The 17,841-nt window shown below is 37.9% G+C and overlaps 1 protein-coding gene across 1 annotated transcript; it reads left to right on the top strand.

Annotated features, from left to right (window-relative positions):
* The first annotated feature begins 2,014 nt into the window (after positions 1-2,014).
* On the top strand, positions 2,015-13,743 carry faah2b (fatty acid amide hydrolase 2b). The gene is made up of 11 exons (XM_038270356.1): positions 2,015-2,318; positions 2,877-2,959; positions 3,849-3,985; positions 4,068-4,277; positions 4,530-4,649; positions 6,173-6,308; positions 6,640-6,757; positions 6,851-6,970; positions 9,926-10,037; positions 10,134-10,322; positions 12,982-13,743. The coding sequence occupies exons 1-11, from the start codon at positions 2,127-2,129 to the stop codon at positions 13,170-13,172; spliced, it is 1,608 nt and encodes a 535-aa protein (XP_038126284.1). The 5' UTR covers positions 2,015-2,126; the 3' UTR covers positions 13,173-13,743.
* Positions 13,744-17,841: the final 4,098 nt, after the last annotated feature.

Genomic DNA, 17,841 nt, shown 5'->3' with positions numbered 1-17,841 from the left:
GCACGAATGAATATAACATAATTCATATTAAAGTTTGTTATAAAATTATTTAAGAGATGTTATTTCTTTAGATTTTACTCTTTGGCTTTGTTAGAATCCTATTGCACAACAGCTGACAAACACAAATCTATTTTGAAACAAAATTCTCTCCATAAAATTCTCTCTGTAGCTGTTGGTGTATTTTCCAGAGCTTACAGGTGACATATTCTTCTGTTTACAACTATTATATCGAAATAAAGACAGCTTAGGTCATTTCTGTGCAAAGTTTATAGTCTAATTGACTAATGTTCGCAAAACATAAAAACAGGAGTAAAAAAATGACAGAGTTTATTCCAGATCAGGTCGTTACAGGACAGAGAAAAAATGCTCCGAGCTTGCACAGCTGTGGTATCAAAAATCACGTCCGCAAGCGTCCGGCAAAGTTTGAGCCAGGTCACCTCCTGCGTCTTATACCTTGTGAGTCTATGTGCTGCATCAGGTGGTTGCTTAGCTGTCCGTATCAGAAACTGACACGCCATCCATGTGTTGAACTTCATGCAGCTTGCTTCTATGCTTCAGGGTTATAGATAGCTATCCTCTATCAGACCGGCTCCAAGATGTGCCCATATCCTGTGTATTCTTAAAGACACGAAGGCTGTCTTGATTAGATGACCTCCGTACACATCGTGACATCCACAATGTGAAGGAAGGCCTTCTACTCTGTCTAATCTGGCTAACAAAGTAACAATGCACATGATGTATAAAGAATAAACCTAACATTACACTTAGAATCAATACTATAAAACGCGACTCAACAGAAATAGGTTCTTGCATAGATTTTTTTGTGTGCTTAATGGGAAACTTCCAATTTTACAAATCAATTCTGGCTTCAGGGCCTCTGATTCTGACTTGGCACTGAGAAGAATCCATGAACAATCTGGGATCCACATGGAAAATAATATAATATGGTGTACTTTTTCTAGGTGTTTGTTCATTTGCATAGTTGCTTTTAAATAAACACATTCTCAAAAGATAAATATTTTTAATATATTAAAAAAAATCCATAAAGCTGACTAATAGCTTCTTCATTATTAAACTGGTACATTATTTTATTTTAGGTTTGTGACACCATATTCGACCATGCAAAACACAGATTTGCATTCACAAAGCCTCAGAAGGGCAAGATTTATGTACAAAAAGTAAACCTTTACATGAAATTATGTTTTTGTTTTTATAAAGTGTTTTTATAATGTTTGTTATTGTTGGCATTCATATAAATATACTGGTGTGATAACTTAGTATATGTTTGATTTGTTTTGTGGCTCCTGTTTAGAAGCGCCCATGACTTTTAAAGAGAAAGAAAAAGAAAATCTGCTTTATTTCAGTATTAGTCATTGTATATGGTTATATTAATATAATGTTAAAAAACTGAAAAACATACACACTGAAAGCACTGGAAGAACCATTAGGCAGCAGCACTGGATACATTGCTGCTGCTTACTGGAAATTAAAAAGTACCTAATTGTTTATTAAAGAAAGTCCAATCTTCCAAAGTTCAACTTGATTTTTATAATAAAAGATTGAAAAACAAGAAACAAAACTTCTTTAATATTAGCATTACTTCAAGGCTAAACTTTTAACTTAAAGATGACGTTTGCTACTGTACCTCAGTTAATTGATGTAATGCTTCACAATACATCCCGGTAGGGACTTTCAAAATAAAACAGTTTCTCAATATAATTAGATACTTTTTTTTAACGTATCTCTATCTTTGTTTACATTTAAGTTTATCAATATACTACAATAATAATAATAATAATAATAATAAAAAAAACATATTTTTCGTATTTTATATAGGAAACATGTACGACTATTCAATACAAAATGTATTATAAATTTTTAAAATAATACAATAGAAGTTATAATATTTTTAATTGCAATAATGCAATTATTATTACTACTACTTGACCTTATTTATTGTTTTTTTTAATCTTATTTTGACATCTATCACCAAACATCCGGTTTCTCTCTCACTCTCTCTAACCTGCGCCATCTTCACTAGCAGGAACAAGGTGCTCCACATCAGGAGCGGCTCTCAGCGTTCGAGCAGCCGTTGACCTTCCGTCCTCCAAACCGCGGTGGAAAACATGGCTCTGAGCCGCCTGGAAAAGGCTCAGGCGTGGCTCTTCAGAGCTGTCGCCACCTTCTTCTTCACGATATTTCAGTTTTTCAGGACTCAGACAACCGCAGCCTCCGCGAAGAAGAAGCTGCCGCCCGTCACTAACCCCCTGCTGCTCCAGTCAGCGACGCAGCTCGCTAAGAAAATCCGGAGAAAAGAGGTGTGTACCCAACTCAATCAGACTGGACACACACTGTTATACCAATAAGCTCTCTTTTAAATGTACATAAGCAAATGTGAGCTGATATTACTCATAATCAGCCGTTTTTCTATTGCCTCGGCAGTTAGTTGACCGGTTATAGAGCAGTAACGGCTGCACCTGTTGAGTGGCAGCACACCTGTGCTGCTGTTTGCTCATCAGAAACATGCTTATTCTCTGGGATATAGAGTTTCTGTTAAAACAACAACTTCACTTACAGGTCATTTTGACACAAAGGGGTCAGATAAAAACTTCTGATAATGCAGATAAAAACTCAGAAGACCTTAACCTGAAAACAGAGTTTCTCCACTGTTGTTGAATATTTGTTGATTAGAACTGGAAATAATTAATAAAGTGTTGTAGATATTTGAAGCAGAATACCTCATCCATTTTTACAGGCGAATAAAAAAAAAAAAATCTAGTAAATAGTTGCTCTGGTATTAATTTGCATTGATTTGTGCTTTGTTTGTCTTTAATAGGGTCATATATAGTCCTTTTTTAAATGTTGTGTATTTGCAGGTGTCCAGTGTGGAGGTGGTGCAGGCTTACATAGACAGGACTCAGGAGGTTAATCCGTTCATTAATGCTGTGGTGAAAGACAGGTAAGGAAGAAGCATGTTATCTTCACTCCTTTTTGACTTTTGCAACTGTCTGTGGATTTTTCTGATCTTGTAATTTTTGCATACATAGCTTGTCGAAACCCTTCTTCATTTGGTTTATTAATAGACAAAAGCATGAGTAGGGTGTAGTTATAATCACTCTATAGGTTAATAAGCTATCTTATTTGATCTATAAGTTGACATTCTCTTTTTATTATCAAAATTGTTCAAGCTCAGTCAGACTGTTATAAAGCATCTATAAAGATGTAGACTTACAAATCATTTCAGCTGGACTTAGATCTATGCTTGAACTAGGCCATCCTAACAGAAGAATATGCTTTGATCTACATTAATTTATTTCAGCTCTGGCTGTATGTTTGTGGCTGCTGTTCTGCTATAAGGTGAACCTATGCCCCAGTATTAAGGTGTTCTTTCAGGATGTTCCTGTACTTGGCTCCATTCGTCTTCCCATTGCTTGTTCCTGATGGTGAAAAGCACCAACCAGTACCCACCAGTATGATGATGCGGCCGCCATGTTTCACCACAGAGTTCAGGGTTATCTACAGTGTTGGTTTCCAACCTACATAGAGTTTTGCCTTCAAACTGGCTCAGTTTACCAAATCAGGGACTTTATTTAAAAGTGTTAGAGCTTTTATTGTTAAAATTGGTAAAACAGGCATGTTATTTCCCTCCTATTTTACTTCTATGGCTACTTTCAGTTGGTCACTTAAAATCTAATTTATAACACTTTGAAGCTTCAGGCTTTAATACGATAAAATACATATTGAACTATGCATTTTTTTCCTATTTATGGAAGACTCTGAAAAGAAGGTAATAGACCTATTATCTGGAACTACAACAAAAAAAACGTGATGAATGATCTCTTCTTTAGGTTTGCAGCTGCCCTCCAGGAGGCTGCTCAGGTTGATAAGCTGATAGAGGAGGAGACGGGAGGAGAGGAGGTGCTGGAGGACAGACTTCCCTTTCTGGGTGTCCCTCTATCTGTCAAAGAGTCATTTTCCCTCCAAGGTAACTACTACTTTTAACACACACACCTCCATATTGCCTATATCCTTGTAGAGGCTGCTGTTAACGTGTGTCCATCCTGCAGGCATGCCCCTGACGACAGGATTGATGTCCAGGCGAGGAGTGGTGTCCTCAGTCGACGCTCCCACTGTGGCTCACCTAAAGAGAGCCGGTGCTATACCCCTGGGCGTCACCAACACCAGCGAGCTGTGCATGTGGTTTGAGTCTCACAACCACCTGTACGGGATCACGTGTAACCCGTACGACCTGGAGAGGATCCCCGGGGGCAGCTCAGGTCAGCAGCCGGCCTTAAAAGAACATCTTATTGTTTTTCTCAGCGGAGGAGCTTTTAGATCATCGTTAGGGCGCCACTTCCTGTTTCTTCAGACATGATTCGATTATATTGTTCAATTCAATTTCTTAATATAGCGCCTACATGTTGTCTCAAGGCAATTTACGGAGTCAGCTCAGTGAAATCGTAAAGACTGATTGGTTCTTAGTTTTCTATTTAAGGGACAGACAAAAACGGGCTGTCCTGCGTCCTCAGGGGGACAGGGCAGCATCCTGGCTGCAGCAGGAGCGGTCATCGGTGTGGGCTCGGACATCGGCGGCAGCATCAGAATGCCCTGTTTCTTCAACGGTGTATTCGGCCATAAAACCACCCCAGGTAAGAAAAGCTGCCTGATAGTTTTCTGATGGCTGCATCCTTTTTTCATTTAGATTTTAAATAAAACGTATGGGTGAAAAGTATCTGCTGAATTTGTACTAATGTCTTTCAGAGACGTGTTTAAACTCACTGATTTATCTGTCAGTCACAGTTTCATATTTTGAGATAGTTCTAGGATGTCAGCATTGATTTATTTTAAAGGGACGCTGTGTAACAATTCCTTTTTTAACATTTGTGTTATTATTGGTGTGTTATTACCTCCACTAATAATTTGATACATTTTCATAAGCAAGGGAGTTTATATTGGTTTATACATAAGGCTGGTCACCTGTTTGCAAAGCGCCATGACAGTCTGTCATCTTGAAAGTACAGGCACCAGGAATAAAAGTACTTTCACCTGAATAACAATGCGTTTCCCCTGGTTGGTGGTTCAGTATGATTGAGAGGTGGGGGTGAAAATCATTTGTAGATGCTAACACAATGCAGCACAATGCAGGACCATGGATATGCAGCAGGAGCACAAGGAACAGCTTCTACATTGAAAAGAAAATCTCTTTATTGCCCCACATCGGGGAAATAATTTTTAAAGTAATTGATATGTGAAAATAGCAGCAACATCAGAGATGTGCAAAAATGACAGCAGCATGTTATTTAACTGACTAAGATATAAGTGCAAGAGAGTAGTTAGAAGACAATGAATCTGAAAACATTTACGGTAAAATAGAAAAGTATAAACATCAGACAAGCCTTCTCCAGGTGGAAGGGGGTAAGGAAAGAAAACCATGAAGTTACCATGTGTCTCCTTGGCCAGTCAGTGAACCGTACCGCCTAAATTGGCATGAAGCTAAACTTTTTCCATTCCATTTAATTAGACTTTATTTCTATGTTACTATAGAAAACATAACAGTAGATCCTGTAGACCTAAACCAATGTTGTTGTAGAGCAATATATACATTTTGATAACACATGGTGTTTGGTGCAAAGTTGTAGCTACGTTCCAGCCGCTACTCTATTTATTTATTTATGTTTTCATTTTCACGTATGCAAAAATCTCAATAGTGATCCAATACAGTCTGCAATATTTGAGAAATCATGAACTTCTTCAGCTGAGTTAAAACTCCATGAAGTATCAGATGACATGGTTACTTCTGCGTTGTCGAGGTTACCGTTTCCACTGTATGTGTTTGAGGCAGTAAGCTACTAGGGTTTAGTGTTCTTTAGAGTGAAATACTTAGAATTCACTGCTAGATGGCAGTTATTTCTTATTCAGTATCCCTTTAAGTAAAGGAGAACTCGACAGATCTTCTTCTCACAGTGCCGCCTTACAGGCTTAAAGCAAGAAACGATCGATGACAAACTCTACTTCGAAAAGTTTGAATAAATCTTTGCATAAAACCTAGACCTCAACCTTGGTCAGATTGTCCTTCAGGTGCAGAGAAACAAGAGCGAGGTTGAGGGAAATCCTGTTTAAGGCTTCCCTGAAAGGGTTAAAAGTGGAGCTCAGAGCTGGTTCTGTGTTTCAGGCGTGGTGTCCTGTGAGAACCAGTACCCCCCCACCTCTGGCAGGCAGGGGGAGTACCTCAGCTCTGGTCCCATGTGCCGCTATGCTGAGGACCTGCTGCCCATGCTCAAGATCATGGCAGGACGCAACGCTCACAAGTAGGAAACATGCTAAACTGTTCTTACAGCTGTCAGTTTGACTGAATTCTAACTTTATTTTCTGGAAATTGCAAGAAGACCCTAAGAACTTGGAGACGGAGAGAAGAGGAAGATGAATAACGGATGTATTTTGAAACTGATAAATTAACTCCTAGTAAAACATATTTCTGTTGGTCAAAAAATATGAAGCACTGTATTCTTGGTCGATTAAAGGAGGAAAGACTGATTTACTTCACTATAAATTAGCTCAGGTTACTTGTGCTCCCTACCCAACTACAGGATGCTCTAAATCTTCAATCAGTGATTTAATCATTTCCATATGTCCAACCAGGCTGTCATTAGACACAGAGGTTGACCTGAAGAAGCTGCGGTTCTTCTCCATTCCTCATGATGGCGGCTCTGCCTACACGTACCCCATCAGCAAAGAGCTGCTGGACATCCAGAGGAAGGTGCGCTTCCATCGTCTCTCCCATATAACGCCTACAGATATCTAGCTTGCGCCTCAAGTTGTGCTTTGATATATAATTACTGTTTGTTTGCAGGTGGCAGAGCGTCTGGAGGCCGACCTTGGAGTTAAAGTGCAGGAGGTGTGTTTACCTGAGCTGCGTTACTCCTTCCAGATCTGGGATACGTACATGGGTCTCCCTGACAAGGAGGGGAAGGTAATTGGCAGCATCTACTCTGTACTGTACTGGTAAAAATGATCAAACCCTTCTGCTAGAATTTGATCCTTCTGAAACCGAGGAATAAAAGGTGTCTCTTATCAAATAAAGCTCCTTTTGGTGGCTGTTTGGATGCGAAGAGGTGTATTAAGGAAAGACGATGAAGTTCCTTTTCTCTTTTTTTGCTTCATTTGTTCCTTATTTAATCTGACTTTTAGTTTTTCTTGCACCTCATTTATTATCCTGAGCTTTTTATCTGAATTATTGAACCAGTGAGATTAGGAAAAAATAATGGACCTGATGCACTGAGAAGCTATTGAACAGAGAACCTTGTTTTTATCAGCTCACAGGACGTCCTGTATTATGAGTTACTTTGATCCTCCAGTGATTCTCTTATTTGGAGTAAATAGAAGCTCTTAGTCACACAGATGTTTAATTAAGATTATTTGTGTAATGAAGAAAGAGAAATAACAGAAGAGCACATAGCTGTGTTTGTTTGTTGTTTAATGTAAAAACAGAAAAACCTTTTTATTGATCGTGTCGGCAGTAGAGCTGCACGATTCTGGGAAAAAAATGAATCACGCTTAAAATTGAGATCACAATATTTTTTTTTGCCCAAATAATATTTAACAAAAAACCAACCTATTGAAAAGGTAGTTCAAAATCATAATATATTGTGATTACTACGAGTTTTAGTAGTTATAGTAATAACCTAGGCCTAATTACTGTGGTGTTCCAAATGCAATGCAGTGCCTTATGCTTGTGACTTTATAAAGGAGCTCACCCATTTCCAGATGAAGTCTATGGCCAAAACACTGCAGCCTGGTCCAGTCATTGAGGGAGACAGCCTTCAATATGACTGAAAAGATTTCCAGTAGTGCTGTGGGAATGACACAATTTGCAATGTAGATTTACCTGTCTGTCATCATTTGATTTAAACCCAAATATTCTGATTGCGAGCCTTTTTCGTTTTTTTTTTTTTTACGATAAATCATCCAGCCCTAGTTGCTTGGAAAAGTATGAAAATTTAACTATTCTTTATTCCATCCATCCATTGGAATGAAAAAAGGTGAATGTGGAGATGAAGAATTAAAAGGGTCGTACTTTACCTAAAACATTGTAAACTTTATACATAGAGCCGTCCATATATGAATTATACACAGATATTTATCTGTATGTTTGTTAATCTGCATTTTTATGGTATAGCTAATCAGTTTTATTCAGTCACAGCACCTATTGTAGTCTGCTACCCAGAAAAGCCACATAATCTGTTTAGCCGGCAGCATACTGCATACCACAGTTAAACACGGGTATGAGGTAGTCTCATTTAAACTCCCTTAGAGAAAGTTACTTCCTTACCAGCTTGGACTTAAAGTGTTTGACACTTCCACTAAACCTCACTGTAACTGTGTCATTTAATGTAACCCAACCATGTAAAACGTTTCCGCTTTATGAATCTCTGTGGAGTTCACAGTCCATCAGTTAATCTGATATGTTTTTAAATCCATGCTGTGACTCATTCACAGGTGTTTGTGAACTACTTGCTGTAGTAGAAAAATGAGCATACAGTGTCTGGAAGTTATTTTACATTTTGTCCCATTTTATTGTATAAGTATAAATACTTTGTATATGTATTATATATATAATATGTTTAATAAATAATAATAAAAAAATAATATATATATATAGATATATCTCTACACTGCTAAAAAAATTAAAGGAACACATCAGATCTCAATGGGGATAAAAATCATGCTATTTATTTATACTGATATGGACTAGGTTATGTGTTAGGAACAAACGGATGCCCCATCATTTGAAGAAAATGAAAATGATCAACCTACAGAGGGCTGAATTCAAAGACTTCAGTAAAAAAATTATGTGGCACGCTAGTCAATTATGCTGAAATTTCGTTGCAACAACTCAAAATGGTATCCAGTAATATGTATGGCCCCCACGTGCGTGTATGCGTGTATGCATGCCTGACAACGTCGGGGCGTGCTCCTAATGAGACGACAGATGGGGTATATCCTCCCAGATCTGGACCAGGGCTTCACTGAGCTCCTGGACAGTCTGAGGTGCAACCTGGCGGCGTTGGATGGATCGAAACGTAATGTCCCAGAGGTGTTCTCTTGGATTTAGGTCAGGTGAGCGTGGGGGCCAATCAATTGTATCAATTCCTTGATCCTTCATGAACTGCTTGTATACTCTCGCCACGTGAGGCCGGGCATTGTCGTGCACCAGGAGGAACCCAGGACCCACTGCACCAGCATAGGGTCTGACAAAGGGTGCAAGGATTTCATCCCAACACCTAATGGCAGTCAGGGTGCCGTTGTCTAGCCTGTATAGGTCTGTGCGTCCCTCCATGGATATACCTCCCCAGACCATCACTGACCCACCACCAAACTGGTCATGCTGAACGATACAGGCAGCATAATGTTCTCCACAGCTTCTCCAGACCCTTTCACGTCTGTCACATGTGCTCAGGGTGAACCTGCTCTCATCTGTGAAAAGCACAGGGCGCCTGTGTCGGACTTGCCAATTTCCGGTGTTCTATGGCAAATGCCAATCGAGCTCCACGGTGCCGGGAAATGAGCACAGGGCCCACTAGAGGATGTCGGGCCCTCAGACCTCCCTTGTGAAGTCTGTTTCTAATTGTTTGGTCAGAGACATACACACCAGTGGCCTGCCGGAGGTCATTTTATAGGGCTCTGGCAATGCTCCTCCTTGCACAAAGGAACAGATACTGCTCCTGCTTATGGGTTGTAGACCTTCTACGGCCCTTTCCAGCTCTCCTGGAGTAACTGCCTGTCTCTTGGAATCTCCTCCCTGCTACTTACCTGACCAAATCAATATCCCAGAAGTTTGATTAAATTGATGCTATACTCTGATTACAAAGTGTTCCTTTAATTTTTTTGAGTAGTGTGTGTAAATGTTTCTATCTTGCTCCTTCAGACTCCGACAGCTTTTGCTGAGCTGATGGGGGAACCGGGTCGACCAGCGTGGGCTCTCTGGGAGCTGCTGAAAAGATTGGTGGGAAAATCCAACCACACAATGCCTGCTATCAGTAAGAAGATAATAGCTAAGGTTCTGGTGCTCACTAACATGGTTGTTATTGGAGTTACTAAGAACTCTGTTGTGCGCTTTGTGTCGTCTTTTTTAGTGTTGGCGCTTCTTGAGATGATCCAGGTGACCAAACCATCATCTTTCATTATCCAGCAGAAGGAGGAGCTGCAGAGGAAGCTGGATGAAATGCTGGGCACTGACGGCGTGTTGCTTTACCCGTCTCACCCCAGAGTGGCACCAAAACACCACCACCCACTCTTTAGACCCTTTGACTTCGCCTACACTGGTTAGTAAGCAAACTGACCCCTCAGAATAAACCACACCAGATTTACCGCTCAGGTGTAGCAGAGAAAGCTAAAGCCGCTGTCTCTAGGTTCATCTTCTTTGTGTTTCTAAAAATCATGGGAAACAATGAAATGTGGATTGCTAAATCTTGTCATATTTTTATAGTCTCTATGTCATGTTTGTTATGCCACCACTTTGTATTGGGAAAATGTGTTGGGATTAAGTGGAAAGGACAGGATGCTTTAGTTTTGTCACGATGGCACCATCTTGCTAAAAGTGCAACTATCCCACAAGTAGGGCTGCAACAACGAATCAATAAAAATAGATTTTTAAAAGCGTTGGCAACGAATTTTATCATCGATTATTTGTGTTGCGCGATTAATGCGTCATCCACGGCCGCCGCAGGATGTTTACCCTCAGTGTCCAGACTGCAAATGAAGCGTGCATGCGCCGGGATTGACGGCGCAAATTGATCACAATAATTAAAATAGCCTGCGCTTTGTAAAGTGAAAAAAGTCGTAACATGCAACTTTTGTCAAAACAAATTAACATGACACGGAACCACCATGTTTGTTTCGTTTTAAAGTGGGGAAACGTAACGTTAGTTTCTCAGGTAGCTCATCTGATGCTTTCCTTACCGTGTTAGTAGGTTACAGACAGTGAAAAGGTTGGCTACTTATTTTACTTTTTATTTCATTTGAATTAGCTTAAGCAGCGTTTATATATTCTTTATAAATAAATTAACTTGCTAATTATGAGGGCAAGGCTTTTAAAGTTTAAATCTTCTGGCAAAGATAAAATAAAGAAGATCCTGCAATTTATAGAAGTAAAGCAGAATAAAATCCAGCAAGATCAGTAATATGTCAATTAAGTATATGCCACATTCCCATGTAAATATCTGTCTTTGGAGGATGTGTTTTTTAGAACCCCTAGTTCTCTCATTTTTATTCCAAATACAATTTATAATTTGAATCACAGGGCTATTTTTATCTCTATGGTTCAGTATTTTCTCAAGTTCCACCTTTAACTGCTATACTTTCCTGTCTTAAAAGGCAGAACTCTATTAGTCTTTAAAAAAAACTCATTTGTTGAAATGGGGGGGCCTATTGTTTGAACCCCTTAGGGGCTTTTAAAAACAAAAATGTCTTTTTTTGCACTTTATGAAACAAAGTAGCCTATATTTTGTGGATGTACAGCTACATTTCTCATGTAAGTTTGCATAATTTTAACACAAACATTTATTTTTCATATTGCACCAGGACAGTTAATGAGCAACCTGTACTTGTGTGCTTGTTTGTTCTGTCTAAAATGTTTATTTTGGAATAAAGAGGTTAATATAAAAAATATTTTTTGTCCGATTCATCGATTAATCGAAAAAATTATCGGCCGATTTTTAAAATAATCGTTAGTTGCAGCCCTACCCACAAGTCAACTTTTTTTTTTTTTTTTTTTTGAAAAATGGCATAAACCGGGGTGTGTATTTGTTTCACGTTTTCATGTGAGATTTTTGATCTGTTGAGTTTTCTCATTGGTTAAAATTACTTACTAATGTCACTTGTACAGAGTTTTGTCATCGGGTCAGATATAAGTTCATCTCATTATGGCATACATCTCTGGATCAAAAGATCAATGCTTCAATATGGTTAAGCTCAGCTAAGCTAAACTAGCTGCCACATCCTGACTGTACCACTGCTAAATCAACGACGCTCAACATTACAAGTGGTCCTGCCCCACAGGGTCTATTGGCAACAACCACTTTGGTGACATTTTTTAAAATTTGTCAGGGGATGGGGTTATGTTGTTAAAGTGAGGTACACCTAAATACTTGCCTTAATGTAGAAAAAAGCTTTTATTGCACATTTTACAGGAATTGGTAAAAAACAGGTAAAAACTGTGCAATATATGACTACATATATATGCAATGAGATATACATATATAAAATGGATGAATTAATGAATATATTTATATATATAAAATGGATGAATGAATTAATATATGTATATTATAAAATGGAATTGTTCTATTTTCTACAGTTTTGTCTTAATCGCGGCTGTAAGTAGTTATTTTTTCCACAAAGAGTGACCATTGGATTTCCAAATTAGTTGACAATTATTTTTAATAGTTGATTAATTATGATCAGTCATTTCAGCCCTAGTCTAGATTACATCTGTTCAGTTATTCAGCATAAAGTAGTCATTGATTCATCAGCGCAGACTGAGCACCTGCATAGCTTAGCAGGGCATTAGGTAATGTTATTATTAGCTCATTGCTCTAATATTTAAATAAAATGCATACAGAATTTATAACAGTTCAACATATGTGAGCAATATATAATGTCTTAGAGTGGTGACACTCATAACTCTGGATTTCCTCCATAAACATATTCATCAGTTTCAAACAAAAGGCTGTGTTTTAAATAATCTTTATTTTTAACACAAAAAAAACACCTATAGAAAAGTTTTGTATTGTTTGGAGTTGGTTAGTTTTGAGGCTTTATTCTACTTAAAAGAAATTCACCCATCTGACGCTTTAACCACATACACACACTTTGTTGGACTTTGTGGGCTTACCATATTGCCCTAATCCTTATGGTTTTAACTTTTCATATTGACCCTATTTAAGATGAGCAACCCTTTATGTGATATTTCTCCCTCTTCAGGTATTCTGAACATCCTCGGGCTGCCGGTTACCCAGTGTCCTCTGGGTCTGAATGAGGAAGGTCTTCCTCTAGGCGTGCAGGTCGTGGGCGGGGAACTCCAGGACCGGCTAACTCTGGCTGTGTCCCTCTACCTGGAGAAGACTTTCGGAGGATGGAGGGACCCTGGAGCCAAGGAAAGCTCCTCTCCCTGATGGAGTGACAGTGCTTTGAAGTGAGGATGGCAGTATCCTCACCCTGCCTTGTCGCCTGCTGCACTCCACCACCAAAGAGGGGGACAGTCTGAGTGAAGAATGTTTAAGTGTAACAGAAGCGCGTTTTGCACTAATAAGAAATAACTCTATGAAGTTTTATATTTTTGTTTCTTAAAAATTAAGGAGGGTTAAACCCTCAAGCTTAAAAAAGAAGACATGTTCTGACTTGTTTTATGACCACAGCTTGTACTGAATCCTAATTCCTCTTTTAGGAAGAGCTGCAAAAGTCAGCGATAATTATTAAACTGATCTTAACAAATAAAATATCTGTAACTATGACCGAAGTGCATTCTAGAAAAGCAACTCCAACCAGTTAACTACAGAAATGAAACACAGTTTTACACCGATAAGGATGTGATGCTTATTGTTAATCGTTTACATGGCCAACTAAAATATACCTTAAAAACTTAGCAAATATCATCTGTGGAGACAATGAAAACAGGAAAGGAAAAGCACAACCTTCACTGGTTTGGGGATGTTTTGTTTTATTGAATAAAATGTTGAGATTTTTCTCTTGTTGTTTTCCAGTTCTTTAAAGAAGCTATGTCTGAGGAAATGTGTGCTTCCTATGGCATCAGTAAACTCCTTTTATGATTATCGCTGGAAGTTCCTGGAGGAATCGATAGGAATTTATTTAAACTGGCTGCTTTCCTGCTGCTGATCCAGCTTTTAAGCAGCAGCCTATAAATATTTAACAGGTTGAGATCAGGGCCTTTCCAGAAGGTTGATTTTAATCCATCTCAGCCTCTATATTTGGTCCTCGTGAAATAAAACAAGATCTGTTCTGTTCTATCTGCTCTTTTTGGTTCTAGATAAAAGAACATAGAGATGGTCCTCCTCCATTCTTTTGTTGATCTTTGTTATAAACCTTTTTTTTTTTCCCCAGAAAGTTTTTAGAACTGCAGTTGATCTTAAGGCATCACATCTCATTTGGGTTTTTTGTTCTCATTCAGAACCCTCTCAGTCCATGTTTATCTAGCGCTGCCTATAATTACCTACACTGGGGTTTTTAGCATCTGCTTGTTCATAATAGACTTTATTTAAATTTCTTTTTTATTGTGTCACTGTCTCGTCTTCACTGATTCTCTTTATCTAAACCTGAAATTTATGGAGAAATGGTTAAAATTCTGACAGAAAACGATCCTAGGAAATGCATCTAAATGGCCCCTGGAACAGGCTAAGCTCCTGGAATGCCTTTGAACGTCAGGGAAACAAGTGGACCATGGCTCAGAGTGTCTGGATCAGGTAACTAGTCAATTACAATACTGATAAGAGGTCTGATATCCATGGAAACACACAAGAATAGTACTGATGTCAAAGACAAAACAGGCATTCAAAGGAACTCAAATTACACTATGGGGGGAACTAAACATTTGCATTTTTTTAGTTAAATCATAAACTATTTCTACAATATTAATGCTGATTTGTTCCAATAAACCTGCAACTGTAGGCCATAATAATCAGCCTGTTGCTGATTGCAACCTATGGTTATGAAACTATATGATTAGCTCTTTGTTTACATTTCATTTAAGCCTTTTAACAACCAAATTTGTTCCAATCAGATCTCTGAACAGCACTAACAGAAACACAGATTAGTGGACTGATCATGTGTGACCTCAGTCGTGGTTTTTAGTGAAGCCTTAAACCCAGAAATGTCTCAACATAATAGCAGGTTTAGTCTATGAGCTGATAATAAGGTAACATTACAGACCTAAAATATATCCATATCCTTTAGCGGATTTTGAGGAACTGTTTTCCAATCAGGTTTTTGGTCACTGTGAGACACTGTTGGTGCCATTAACCCTTTAAAGCCTGATCCAAGAATAAAACAAAGCAGAAAATAACTTTTTTTTGGTTTGAAGTCCTTATTTGGCCTTTTAACAAAATATGTAAAAAGAAAAAACAGAAATAAATTTTTGATATTAAAAAATTTATTACTATGCGAAAAGTCAAGATTATTTTTGTGTAGTCTTCTGCCCTCTGTTATCAGGTATATCTGATTGTGTACAATAGGATTTTGAGCAAAGTTTTTACCATTAAATCATGCAAAAGGTGTCAGACACAAAACATTTCAGAAACCGTATGTATCAAATATGATACATTTGGCATTATAGGGTTAGGCTGTTTGAAATGGAGAGCAGCAGCAGGAAGAAGTTGGATCAGTGAACCAGAGCCTTGCTCTTTGGTTGAGCTCCTTTATTTAATCTGATCCATTTGATCCCCTCCCACTACTTGTAAACAAAAAAAAAAAAAAGGAAGGTACTTCAACTGCTCATTGACTTTGGATCTAAAAAAACAAACTAGTTTTCTGCTACAGTGACATTTTTCTGTAATTATACAAACTTCCCTGAGGGAGGATGCGACCATGATGCACTATTTGAAAACTAGTTCCATCTTTATTCTGACTCGGATATTTGGGTAACCACTCTGAATTTCTGACAAAGAACGGCCAGGCCAATCATTTCCCTCCAATGATATTGTTTTTTTCTGTCTGGATGTGTGACGTTATATTTGTATTTCTATTAAATTCAAGCAAAAAAAAAAGCAATCTTAAAGAAAATGATTTCAGCTTTCAATTCTGTTCAGATCAATAGGAAGACAGGCATGACACATTTTTCACATGGAGAGAAAAAACCTGAATCTTGACTTAGGTTTTGAAGAGAGAAATCTATGAGAGAAATATTTTCTCTCTGATTCTAAAAAAAAACAAAACAAACCAAAAAAACAATATTTAAGAGTAAAAACATATTTTTGAGAGAGCATCTTTCCCATGAAAATAATTTTCCAATTGTCACTTTATCTTTGATTTATTCTATAACAAAATATGTTCATATTATCAGGTTTTGCTATGAGTGAAAATTTATTTTACTTTAAAAATTATTTTCCACTTTCAGATCACTTCTGTTCTTGAAATTAATAAAAACAAAAACAACTCCATATGGATGGAGGATTGGACTCAGTCTGATACTAACAGGTTATCTATAACCACCTTCAGCTTTCTACGAAATAAATCTGAAGACTTTGGGGCCAAAACTGACCTAAAAAAAAAATTAATAAAAAAAGTCCCAGAACATGATTCTGCCACCACCATGCTTCTCTATGAGCAGTGTCGGGCAATCAACCTAAAAAAATAACTAGTTACAGGTACTAGTTCTCCCAAAACTAGTTCTGCACTGTGAAAGTAACTCGTTATTAGCCAAAGTAACTATGCAATTACTTTTTATCATCTAAGGTTTTTCCTCTTATTGGAATTGTAAATATAAATAGAGGTTAATGAAATACAAGGTCTACACATCATAAAACATTGAAAATTAATCTAAACTTTTTTGTTGTGTGTGTTTTGACGAATTGCAATATGATTATGTAGATGTGATCATGTTTCACATTTATAAGAAAAAAAAAATCTGATGTTTGAGCATTTATTTTTTGTGCATATCACCCGCCTTCCCTAAAAAAAATGCTGTTTTTATTATGAAATAGAATTAAACAGAGGTAATACTATTCCAGAAAAAAAAAATGTAGGACTAAACAATCCCAGGATTTTTGCAGGCAAAATCATTATAGCCCTGAGAAAGTAAAAGTGTTGATTAAAGCTGTCAATCTTTAAATCACAGCATCTAACCGATGCTAATAAAGTCTTTGTTCCCTCACATAATGAGCAAATCATTGAAACATTAGCCTTCAGTGAGCTCTGCGCTGTAGGAACGCCGTCATTGAACCATTGGCCCTGCGCCATCGTCTCCCTTCGGTGCTCAATGCCGAAGTTTTACCGTCACATGGTCTTACACCACTGTCTAAAGAGCAGTAATGACTAACGCGTTTTTTACAAACAAATCAGTTGCAGTAGTAGCCATTCAAAATGTCCCCACTTCCCTTGACTTCCTTTTTAAACATCAATATTTGTACTAAAATATTCTTTCCATCATGATTTGTGGACATTAATATCTAAAGAGAAGCATCATTTCCTGGTCAGACCTCGTAATTCAGTGAAAGGATGGAGTAAAACAATATGTACGCCCAGGAGAAAGAGGGGGTCACTCCAGTGGCTGGAAGTTGGAGGGAATTTTGCTGGGAGTTGCAGGTGAGTTTGCTGCCATTCGGCTAGTGTTTGACTGGGAATGGCCATTTTGAATGGCTGCTACCATACAGTGCTTGTTACTGTAATGCGTTACTTAATGCTTTATTCCCAACACTGCCTATGGGTGTAATGATTTTCCAATGCTCTGTAGCAGGAGATTCTGGACACTATAGAAGATTAGCCGGTCGGTGGAAATCCTTGCAGCTCTTCTGCTGACTGATACCTTTATATGGCGGAGTTCTTTGCACACTAAGGCTTTATTAAAGGATGTGCCGGTCAGCTGAACGGCATTTCTGGTTCTTCACACTGCAAAAACTGTCTAGAAATAAGTCAAACCTACCCTTGATTTGAGTAGGTAAATAAGATGATTGCCAATGGAAGGAGTATTTTTACTCCTAAAATAAGGTATTTAGATAATATACAATTGAAATAAGACAATGAAATAGTTTTTTGTTTTTTTTTCTAATGTGAATTGTCTTTTTCCATTGGTAAAGTGTCTCACTTACCTCCTCAATACAAGAAAAATGCACT

This window comes from Cyprinodon tularosa, unplaced genomic scaffold (assembly GCF_016077235.1).
Source record: "Cyprinodon tularosa strain WSP-4 unplaced genomic scaffold, ASM1607723v1 ctg76, whole genome shotgun sequence".
In the NCBI taxonomy this organism is placed as follows: domain Eukaryota; kingdom Metazoa; phylum Chordata; class Actinopteri; order Cyprinodontiformes; family Cyprinodontidae; genus Cyprinodon; species Cyprinodon tularosa.
The sequence above is the reverse complement of the archived record's forward strand: the minus strand, read 5'-3'. Positions and strand labels throughout refer to the sequence as shown.